The sequence below is a fragment of the Orcinus orca genome, chromosome 15 (assembly GCF_937001465.1).
Source record: "Orcinus orca chromosome 15, mOrcOrc1.1, whole genome shotgun sequence".
Taxonomy (NCBI): domain Eukaryota; kingdom Metazoa; phylum Chordata; class Mammalia; order Artiodactyla; family Delphinidae; genus Orcinus; species Orcinus orca.
The window spans coordinates 61,533,929-61,545,897 of record NC_064573.1 but is presented as its reverse complement, the minus strand read 5'-3'; the positions used below and the strand labels follow the sequence as shown (position 1 = coordinate 61,545,897).

Sequence of the window (11,969 nt, the reverse complement as noted above, 5' to 3'; positions counted from 1 at the left end):
AATCTTAACAAAATAACCAAACACATGAACTAGAAGCCATCCAATTTCGAAGAACCTTAACATATAGTTTATAGCATATTCTGCATCTAGAGCACAACTTCAGTTATAATTACAAATGCATGTTCCTGTTGTCCTGGTCTCTTCTGTTGTGCTGGTACCATACATTTTGATTATCACTACTTTGTTGTAAGTTTTGAAATTGGGAAGTGTGAGAGTCTTCCAACTTTGTCCTTTTTCAAGATTGTTTTGGCTATTCTGGGTCCTTTGCAATTTCATATGAATTTTAGAATCAGCTTGTCAATTTCTACAAAAAGGCAGGCAGGATTCTAGGTTGCCTTGAATTTGTGTCTTGCTTTGGGTAGTATCACCATCTTAATAATGCTAAACCTTATGATTCATGAGCTTGGGTTGTTTTCACATTTATTTTAAATCTTTAATTTCCTTCAACAATGTAGTGTTCAGAGTGTAAGTTTTGTACTTTTTTTTGTTAAATTTATTCCTTTTATTATTTTTGATGCTATTGTAAATGGATTTTTTCCCTTAATTTTATTTTTGCATTGTTCATTGAAGGTGTACAGAAATACAATTGATTTCTGTATATTAATGTATCCTGCAACCTTGCTGAACTCACTTATTAGTTCTAATAGTTTTTTTCTTTTGATGGATTCCTTAGGATTTTCTTTATACACAATCAAGTTATCTGCAAGGAGAGATAGTTTTACTTCTTTTCTGATCTGGATGTATTTACTTATTCATTCACTTATTTGCCTAATTACCCTGGCTGGTACCCCCAAGCACAATGTTGAATAGAAGTGATGAAAGCGGACATCCTTGTCTTATTCATGATCTCAGGGGAAATCATCTAGTCTTTCACCATTAACTGTGATGTTAACTGGTTTTTTCATTGATGCCCTTTATTAGGTTGAGGGAGTTCCATTTTACTCCTCCTTTAAAAAATTTTTAATCACAAAAGGGTACTGGGTTTTGTCAAATTCTCTTTCTGTGTCTATTAAGACGATTATGTGATTTTTGTTTCTTATTCTATTGATATGGCATATTACATGAATTAATTACCAAATGTTAAACCAACCGTGAATTTCTGGGACAAATTGTACTTGGTCAAGGTGTATAATTCTTTTTATATGTTGCTATGTTCAGTTCGCTAGTACTATTTTGTTGAGGATTTTTGTGTCCATATTCATAAGCGATACTGGTTTGTAGTTTACTTTCCTTGTGATGTCTTTGATTTTGGTATCAGAGTAACTGGTCTCACAAAATGAGTTGGAAGTGTTCCCCGCCCCCCGCCCGCTGCTTCTATTTTTGGGGAAGAGTTTGTGAAAAATTTTTGTCATTTCTCACTTTAACTGGTAGAATTTGGAAGCCATCTGGGCCTGGGTGTTACGTTGTGTAGTTTTTTGATTACTAAGTCAATCTCTTCAGGTGTTATAGGTCTATCCAGATTGTCTATTTTTTTTCTTAAGGCAGTTTTGGTAGTTTGTGTCTCTATAGGAATTTGTCCATTTCGTCTAAGTTATCTAATTTTGATGTATAATACAATTGTTCATAGTATTCCTTTATACCTTTTTATTCCTATAAGGTCAATGGTAATGTCCTCTCTTTCATTTCTTATTCTAGTAATTGGAGTCTGCTCTCTCTCCCTTTTTTTTTTCTTGGTCAGTCTAGCTAAGGGTTTGTCAATTTTGTTGATCTTTTCAAAGAATTGGGTTTTGGTTTTATTGATTTTTCTTTGTTTTTCTATTCCCTATTTCATTAATTTCCACCCTGATCTTTGTTATTTGTGTCCTTCTTGCTTTAGGTTTAGTTGCTCTTCTTTTTCTAGTGTAAGGTACACAGGTTATTGATTTGAGATTGTTCTTAATATAGTCATTTACAGCTATAAATTTTCCTCTAAGCACTGTTTTAGGTGCATCCCATAAGTTTTGGTATGTTGTTCTTCATTTTCCTCCATCTCAAAGTATTTTCTGATTTCCCATTTGATTTCTTCTTTAACCCATTGGCTATTTAGGAATGTGTTGATTTCCATGTATTTGTGAGTTACCCAATTTTTTCCCCTGCTACATTAATTTCTAATTTCATTTTATTGTGGTTGGGGAACATACTCTGTATTATTTCTATCCTTTTACATTTATTGAGGTTTGTTTTATAATATACTGCTTATCCTGGAGAATGTTCACATGTGCACTTGAGAAAAATGTATATTCTGTTGTTGGGTGGAGTGTTCTCTAGATGCCTGCTGGGCATAGTGTTGTTCAAATATTTCCTTGCTGATCTGTCCATTAGTGGTTCTAACCTAGTTGTTCAATCACTAATGAAAGTGGAATATTGAAGTCAACAACAGTTATTGTTGAATTGCCTATTTCTCCCTTCATTCCTGTCAGGTTTTTTCTTTTTTGCCATTCCATGCCACTTACAGGATCTTAGTTTCCTGACCAGGAATTGAACCCAGGCTCACAGCAGTGAAAGTGCAGAGCCCTAACCACTGGACCACGAGGGAAGTCTCCATTCCTGTCAGTTTTTGCTTCATGTATTTTGGTGCTCTGTTATATATATTTATAATTGTTATACGCATATATCCCTTTATCTCTAATAATATTTTTATTTATGTATAATAATATTTTTGTTTTAAACTCTGTTTTGCTTTCTTATGGTTGCTGTCTGCATGATTGTATCTTCTTCCATCCTTTAACTTTCAAGTAATCTGTATCTTTCAACATAAAGTGTATCTCCCATGGATGGCATATAGTAGAATCTTGTTTTTTTTTTACACTCTGCCTTTTGACTGGATTGTTAAATATATGGAATTTTTAATTTTTTAAACTAAAGTTGTAAATAATGTTTCAAATCAAACTTGATTACTTTTTTCTGGCATTATATTACTAAAACTAGTGTCTTTGGATTAGGTAAAACATGTTAAATTGGAACCTTCAGTTTTTAATAAACCTGATTGTAAGAATTGGTTAAATAGCTTGTATATTACAAGTAGAGGTTGTTTTAAATATGGTAGATGAAATTAATTCAGTAGTTACTTCTTTTTACTTCTTTTTTTTTTTTTGCGGTACGCGGGCCTCTCACTTCTGTGGCCTCTCCCATTGTGGAGCACAGGCTCCGGACGTGCAGGCTCAGCGGCCATGGCTCACGGGCCCAGCCACTCCGCAGCACGTGGGATCCTCCCGGACCGGGGCACGAACCCGTGTCCCCTGCATCGGCAGGCGGACTCTCAACCACTGCACCACCAGGGAAGCCCAGTTACTTATTTTTAATTTTCCCTGGCAATATTAGGTTCTTTTTCAAAGACTTATTCAGAATTAATTAAAGTCTTTTTGAGATATTGAATGTCTTCACATGTTATATTATTGTTCTAAAATATGTATAATAGAGATTCCAATCAGTTGGTACTTTACTTAATCACTGAAAAATGCTAGTTTTCGTGTTGTGGTCTGTACAGGTAAAAGTTGATGGCCAGCTGCGGTCTTATATCTGAGTTGATAACGACAGGACTGCAGCAGGCTGATCTTTCTGGGCCAGGCCTCATTTGCCTGTTTGTAAAATGAGATTATGAGAGGGGACCTGCCTGGAGTTGTGGGTAATCTCTTTTAATACACTTCTATTACTTTATAAGTTCTTCTTAGTTATTTTACACATTTTTAGGTGCTTTGAAAGAATTTCATTTAAATATTAATGTGTTAATTTACTGTAGAATAATTAAGGCAAACTTAAGGTGCTAAGCCTATGCTGTTAGGTGTTTAGTTTTGTCATGTTCATTGTCTTGCATAATGACATGCTTTCTTGAGTGGAGAGAAATCAGTGGAAGTATAAATAGGTAGGTGGCTGAGAATTTCAAATATCCCTAGATATGCTTGTAGGATTGTTATATAAATGAATCCCTTCTATCTTTTGTGTTAAATCAGAATAAAAGTTGTGAATAGTTGGCCTACATTATCTGGGTGGTTACTTCGGTGCCCTGCTGTGGATGAGGAAAGTTGGCCCAATATTTATAATCCTGTAACATAAGTAAAATTAAAATTTGCTTCTGCTAAAAAGAAAAAAAATGTATATAATTTAGTTAAAACTGAAAATGTCAGTGGCATTATGAAAGTATTACAGTTGAAGAATGACCATTACTTACCAAATCTTGCAAGGGAATAATAATACCATTAAAAGAATAGTGAGGAAGTTTGTTTAAAATATTGTAGAGCTTCAGGTTGAAATCTGGGAGTCATGTCTTTATTAATTTCAATGTCAATGATTTTCTTCTCTTTAGAAGGATTATGATGACTAGGCAGAAAGTAGGAGCAAGGGTTACAACTTTCAATTCTTGAGAGGAATGAGCATGCATAACAAATAGGAGAAAGATGTGCTCCATGAATGACTCTTGAGAAAGGATCAAGAGGCCACAGGAATTCAGGTTCACAGAACAGTGAGTGAATAAATATGAGTACAGCCGTACCTATAACCTTCCACAAAAATTACCAAGGCAAGCCTTAGAGGTTAACTAGAAGGTGCTTAATTCATTGCTTATTTAATTAGAAGGTGAGCCACATGTGTGTTGGTTACATGTTGACTTTGGAAGAGAAATGAGCCTTTCACAGGGTCAGAGTAGAATTCTATATGTGAGAGCAGCTCTAGACTTCTACCTGTGTACGTTAGGGGAAAAAGACAAGGTTTTTTGAGCAAAAAGAAAGGGCCATTTTTCATTTTCTTTTTTTGGTATAAAGATAAAAAGAAATTAACAGAGGTTTGAAAAAAATAGTTTAGCTTTGTCTCATCAATAAGGTATGAGTTTGGCCTGAAAATGGATTGTCTCTTTACCTTAAACAACCCAAAACTCTGGTCTCTTAAAAGTTTTATTGAGAATCTATATTTTCAAGCGATTATTGTTAAACATCAACATTTTTCTATGATATATTTGTGCCTTATGTTATTTTCTATTTCCCATTGGAATTAAGAAGTAAACTACTGCTTATCCTAACTTTTGAAATCCAATGAGAACTAGGCAATATGGCTAAAAAAGAGCATCTGGAAAGCTTATGTTATAGGAAGTATATTTGAATTACTTTCGGCGACTAGCAGTAATTTAAAGTAAATCACATATCTCCTGCAGACTCAAATTTCTCTAAGAGTAAAATAGTGGCTTGGCTTAAAATTTAGATCTATGAGATTTTTCCAAATCAAATCTTCTTAACTAATTGAAGCTAATAATTTTACTTATGTTCAGGATGAGAATACCATCTTTCCTTGTTGGTTTTAAAATAATTGTTTCAAAGGAGAATCACATTAAGAAGTTGAAACATGACTATTGTTTGGCCTGTGATTTTCCAGAGTCCCCCATGGACATACCGATATGCTACTCTTCATATGTTTTACCTCATTCCTCTACTTTTCCTCAATTTTTATCAATAGGTATATAAATTTATCTAATCAAGGTAGGATAGGTAAACTTACATATTAGATGATGCAGAATGAAAATGTGGAAAAACACTGGTTTAGGTTATAACTTAGTAAAAGGGCATTAATGGATATTTACTAAATGTTTTCCAATAAACATGTATCCTTGCCATAAGAAAAAAGCTAATTCTTTACAAGTTTATAGACTTGAGGAAACCAATTCTGTTGTGTTCTTATCTGGCCTATGTACTTCTAGTTCTGCATATAAGGTTACATGCTAATTTTCATGACAGATTTTAAAGATTTTGGTTAATATTCAATCTGATAACTGATTACAAGAGATGAGTTTCAAATTGCATTTAGGATTGTTGATGGAATTCACCTCCTTAGAGGAGTGATCATTTACAGCCCTTTGATGGGGATGAAGTCATATAGATTGCTTTGAAGATGAGTACTACTGTGGGGAGATAACTGCTGGGGTGAAACTTAAGTGCTAATGAATTCACAAGGACCAATCAAGGGAGATGGGGCATCACATCATTTATTTAAAGTGTTTAAACTATCAGAAGTTTAATCGATCATATTGGTATGTACAAATTTTAAAGCATCTGCTTTTTACTGTACTCCTGCTTGGTACAGGATGAGATGAAGTGTGAGGACTTTTTAAATTGTTCTGGGCTAGTTGAGAGACGTTTTAGTGTAGCAGAAAGAGCTGGGCTGATCAGGAGGCCTGGATCCCAGTCTACATCTTTCATTACCAGCCCTGTATTTTGTCATCTGTACGATGTCATCTGTGAGATAAATAATATCTGATCTTCAAGTTGTATAACTGAAGAAAGCACTTTGAAAGTATAAAATATCACTGTAAAGTTATAAGGTATTATAATTGTAGGCAGTGAAAAATCTAGGTTATAACACTGAAAAAAATACGCTGTTCTATTTTTTCCTTTTTGGTGCACTTTTCTAGGTGAATGTGCCTCTTAGGAGCAATTGTCTGGGAGTGTCTGGGATAAGCTTGGGCTGCACAGGCAGTGTGCTCCCCGAAAGACTCGGAGCAGCTCAGCCGGCACATCAAGAGTGTGAAGCATGAAGTACATTTATTCTGCAAAAATGATAATTAAATATAAGACAACATTTCAAGGGTTCTGTTTTTTAAATAAATACAACAATAAAATCAACGAAAACTAAAGTCATATTCAGAGTTAACACGGGCCACCACTTTTCACAGACCTCACGGCAATTTGAAGACAGCATTCAAACGTTAATTTGAGTTGTTCAGATATTTTAACTACACAGAGCAATTTTTTAAGGGTGGTGAAGCCACAGGATACAAAAACAAAATCAATGACAGAAATTGGAACAAAGTATACTGTACATAAAGGTATTTGAATCTGCGATTTTGAGTTGAAAATGAGAAAATGGGGAGGTCCCGGGTTATCCCACAGTGTTGCTTGGACCTGCAGAGATCGTGTCAGCCTCTGAGAGCCTTTGAGCTGTCAGCAGTCACTTTCTAAGAGTCCTGGGGGTGGTGGTGGTGGTGGACAGTGAGGCTTATCAAAATTATAAAGGGTTCTGAAAATCATATAAATATTAGTACAATTATACTGTCTTTGTATAAAAAAGCATCAAGGGTTCAGGGTATACATTGACTAGATTTATCAATATAATGGAAGATAGATAGGATTTTTTAAGGATTTACCTTTTATTTTTACTGTATACAGAAGGATCAAACATTTAACTTGTCATATTGCCTCAACTTAATTCCATATAAGCTCACAAAGGCAAGAAGTTTACTTTAAACACAGTATATTAGTCATGAATTTGTGTTTGGCAAAAACAAAACAAAAGCCGTTTTGTTGTATGTAATATTGTATATTCCTGTGAGTCAGTACCAAAGTATTTTTCTTACTAAAATGTATTCATATTTAAAAAAATTATCACTTACGAAGGGAAAAACATCCTTCTGTTGTGAATTGGTTTTAAAGATAACATTTGAGATAAAATTTGGGCTTCTTTTCCTCACTTCCACTCCCTTTCTTCTTCCTGTCATCGTTATCTTTACTTGAGATTTACTTGCTGCCCTGTGCCAGGGGTAGCAGGTGTCTGGCTCATGGATTGCTCAGCTGATTAAATCATTTGCTTGTCTTTTGAGGGGTGAGGAAAGGACAAAAATGTTAGTGATTTTTGGCTGTTGTTGTCCAAGCGCAACACTGCAGCAATATCCCATAAGGCCAGAAGATGGTGCTATTGTCTATAAAAGTAGACCCGCTGTTTTACTACATTGTTCAAACTAGTATTTTAGGGACTTCTCTGGTGGTCCTGTGGTTAAGACTCCGTTCTTCTACTGCAGGGGGCTCGGGTTCTATCCCTGGTCGGGGCACTAAGATGCCAAAAAAAGTCAGTATTTTAAAGCCGTTTGTATTTTCAAAATTCACACAGGGCCTAAGCAAACTGGAAAAATTTAGTAATTGTTTCTATGTTTTTAATCAAGAGGTTTTGTATATCTATATCTATCTATTCTATCTATATCATATAAGGCATTAGACCTTTTCTCGTCAGGTATGTGGCACACATATGCATTTTCACAAATTGGATTATGAACACATAATTAAGTGATGTTACTTTAAAGGGTTTTTTTGTATCTCTTGTAATGAAATTATAATAGGGTGCCTAGGGAGAAACTTTTTCCTCCCGTCTTTCAATTTCTTACTCTTATATCCTTCTGCTTTCCTCTCTTCTCCCCGCTCCTGCTGTATGTACTGTGGTGTCTTAGGCATTACAATGACCGTTGTAATTTCTATGGCAAGATGCAGTTGTTGAGAGTGCAATATTAATACTGCACATAAAACTGCCTTAGAAGGTTTATTGGTACTTAGTATAGATCCATTTCTTACTTGGTTGATGCTTTCAACTCTAAGGTTCTCATACTGGACTAGTCTCAGAGTGGAATGTTACCAGTTAAACTTATTTGCCAATGAGCGATTGTTTTATCTAAGAATTATGTGTTTTATTGTGCACTTAATGAGTTCAGCGAGGCCCAGGCCTAGGAGGACTTCTTTTATTCTATGGCTGAATGCCCCAGTTCAGTTTTGCCCCTGTCCTATCGGTTCTATGAGGTATGAATAGACTGGGTTAACTGGGCTACGAGGCGTGTGGTCACTGGGAACATCATCTTGGTGAAGAGTTGTACAAACGTCACAAGCGAATCCGAGGGAACGTCTGCAGATTGTTTGCAACAAGCTTGTACCCCAGGCCCTGATCTGTGCGCTTGGGAGAAGCCAGTGAGCAAAACCCGAAAAGACCCTGTCCTCATGGGGCTTAGGATGGAGTTGGGAGTGGAGAGGGAAGTTATCCAAGCGAACGGTCCGGTGCGTTGATGGCGACAGTATTCGACGGAGCAGGGCAGGGCACGGGGACGCGGGGGGCGAGGCCAGGGGACTACGAAGTCGGCCAGTGCGCGGAGACTGGACCTGGGCGCGGGTGTTCGCGCGGGTGTGGGTGCACGTGCGGGGCGGGGTGGGGCGGACCCCCCTGGGGGCGGGGCCAACCCGGGGGCGGGGCTCGGTGTGCCAGGAGAACCCGGGACAGAGGCGGGACTCAGAGGGCGGGGAGGACCCAGGCAGACCATGGAGGCGGGGTTCTAAGTGGGGGCGGGGTTCTGGGCGGGGCGCGCCCCTGGGGCGGGGCTCGGAGGGCGGGTCCGCGGACGCCATTGCGCTGCTACCGGCTGGCTGAGGTCTTGTAGGGTACGCAGCATCGCGCCTCGTTCCTGACCTTCCCCTGTCCGGTTTTCCGGCCCGGCCTAAGGCCCGTACCCGGCCTGGTCTCCGCCCCGTCCACCCCCGTCCCCGCGGCGGCGCGCGCGGCCCGCTGGGCGGGGTTCCGGGGATGAGGCGGCGGCGGCGGTGCGCGGAGAATATGCTCGGCAGCTGAGGAGACGCGGCGCCCGGAGCGCGGCGCAACCCACGGGATGGCTCAGCCGGCCGGCCCGGAGGGCGGCGAGGGGCCTCCGGACCCCGGGGCGGCCGCGGGCCCGCAGCACGCGCTGAGCCTGGAGGAAATCCTGCGGCTCTACAATCAGCCCATCAACGAGGAGCAGGCGTGGGCTGTGTGCTACCAGTGCTGCGGCTCCCTGCGCGCCGCGGACGCCGGCCGCCGCCAGCCCCGCCGCCGGGTGCGCTCGGCCGCGCAGATCCGCGTGTGGAGGGACGGCGCCGTCACCCTGGCGCCCGCCGCCGGCGACGCGGGAGAGCCGGACGCCGCCGCGGGTGAGCCGCCCCCCGAGACCCCCTTCTCCCACAGAAGGACCCCGCCGCGGGCCCTTCCCCCAACCCCCGCGACCCCTAGCCCCGTGCCCTTCCGCCCCATGGCCCCCATCTCCCACGGCCCACGGAGGACCCCCACCCCGGCTCCAGGAGGACATGGCCCCCCAGGCCCCGGCCCTTCCGCCCCAGCGCCGCTCCCTCTCCGCCCAGTCTCCTACTGGAGGACCCTCGCCAAGGCCCCGGGCCCTTCCGCCCTGCGGCCCCCCACCCCTCACGGGAGGCCAGGGAAGCGGGCAGGGCCTGCGGCCGAGCGCGGCCCGCTTAGGTCTGAGCGTGGGCAGGAGCGTGGGCGGGCGGCTGCGCCGGGAGTGGGGCGGGGGTCCGAGTGTCAGTGCGCGGCCTGTCGGGGCACCGAGGCTCCGGAGAAGGGGAGTGGGGTCGGTCCCCGGACGCGGGAGGCCGGCTCTGCGCGCTCGTGCTGCTCGCGGCCGAGCCCGGGTGGGATGTGTTCGGCGCTGCAGGCGTTCGCCAAGACCTGGTCGGGGAGGGGGGGGTGTGATGCGCTGGTAGGAGGGCTGCGCTTTCGCAAGGAGCTGTCAGCCGATGGTACTTTTCAAAGACTGGCAACGATATTCCCTCGGTTGGGAATGTAAAAAAATCTGAGCCCTGAGGAGAATGCTGCTATTTTGGGAGAAATGAAGAGGCTGAATTAACATAAAGATAAACAGTACGATTTCCCTGTACATTAATATTTGTTGTGATGAAAAACAAGCTTGTAAAGTAAAAAGTTGACAGGATGTCAGATAAATGGATTTTACTTAGGTCATTATCTAATGTAAATTCTTCAAGATTATCACCTTCCCATCAACATATAGCTACGGCTTACCCAGATATCTATTGATGATGAAGAGAAGATTGATAATAGGTTTCTCCAATCAGTTTTTATCTAATTCAGCATTTTGAGAGACAGATCTATTAAAAGCATTAAAAAAAGAAAATCCACCCTTACTTAAAAAGTTGGTGAAAGTGTCAAAATGCTTAAGGTGAAAGATGTACTTCAGAATTAGTAAAGTGACTTATTAAATTGATTAAAATAGAGAACAGTCAAGAGTATGTTATAAATTCTTTCAGTTCCAACAGAACATTTATTATTTATTTTCGGTGTCAGGTAAACAGACTTTTAGAATTTTAATTTATTTAAAGCCAGTCTTTTTACGATTCTTTTGAAATTATTTCAAACAGGTCTTTTAGTTCATTTGATGTGTCTATTGCTTTTAAACTTGGACAATATTAGTGGGAAATACTTGCAATTATAATTTATTTACAGTGTATTAATATGATATGAAAAGATACTTTCATAAAATACAGCAAAGTCATGCCTTGAGATCCAGTGTTTCAAGGGGAAAAATGGTTATATGCAACCTCCTTTTAGAAGTAGCATTGGTAGTGGTGATTTCCAGAAGGAACAAACTGGATTTACATTGTCCTTGAACTTAATCCCAGAGTTCAAGTTATGTTTGTGGATCTACTAGTAGTTAAGTTGTCAAAGACTAATGGATTCTGGTGGTATTTTTTAAAAAAATCATAACCTTATGTTGAAGTGAATTACTTTTTGCATCAGTCATATGAATGATAACGTGTTGACTTCAATGTAATACATTCTCTCTTTCTGGAGAGAATGGCAGAGTTGTTTCCTGCAGCAGCAGTAATGGACTTGTGATCCATGCTCTTCCTACTTAGTTCTGCTTGTGACCTTTGCTGCCACTTGTGGAGAGAGCCCAAAGTTGCCGATATGGTCTTGAGCATTTTGGGGCTGATTGATTAAAAATTTGGGAAGTTCATACTAAAATAGTGTTTATATTAGATAATTTATTTCTTCTTAGTATTAAGAGTTGTTGTGTGGCTATGGAAGGCACAACGTCTTCTGAACATTTACCCTGATTCTTAAAAACTCTGTATAACTTGGTACTTTGCACACTTGTATAAATTCTATTTTTAAGGAAAAATGGTAATCTTGAACCTCCATTCTAAGAAGCACTTTGTTTTTCATTGTAAGATGTTTAACATGATTGTATGGTGGCAGTCGACAGCATTTGTATTTTCACGTGTTATCCATTGACTTATTTTCTAAATGCAGGTTTAGGAAGTTAAGTGATGTGCTTGAATTCATACTGGTAACTCTTTGAATCAAATCCAGGTCTTTTAACCTCTAGCCTTTGTAGTATTGTGGAATGGAACAAACTTGGTTTGAATTGGAATCATGATTCCTCCCCTTTCTAGCTGAGTGACCTTGAATAA

The 11,969-nt window shown here is 40.3% G+C and overlaps 1 protein-coding gene across 8 annotated transcripts in view; it reads left to right on the top strand.

Annotated features, from left to right (window-relative positions):
* Positions 1–9,098: 9,098 nt before the first annotated feature.
* The window catches only part of SPIRE1 (spire type actin nucleation factor 1), a 204,324-nt gene continuing 201,453 nt past the window's right edge, over positions 9,099–11,969 (top strand). For all 8 annotated transcript variants that reach the window (XR_004486609.2, XM_033439466.2, XM_033439464.2 and 5 more), the window contains exon 1: positions 9,099–9,674. Coding sequence is in view for 7 of the 8 variants with exons in the window: in XM_033439466.2 (XP_033295357.1) it covers positions 9,377–9,674 (298 nt within the window). In the remaining variant the exon portion in view is untranslated. The remainder of the gene's footprint in view (positions 9,675–11,969) is intronic.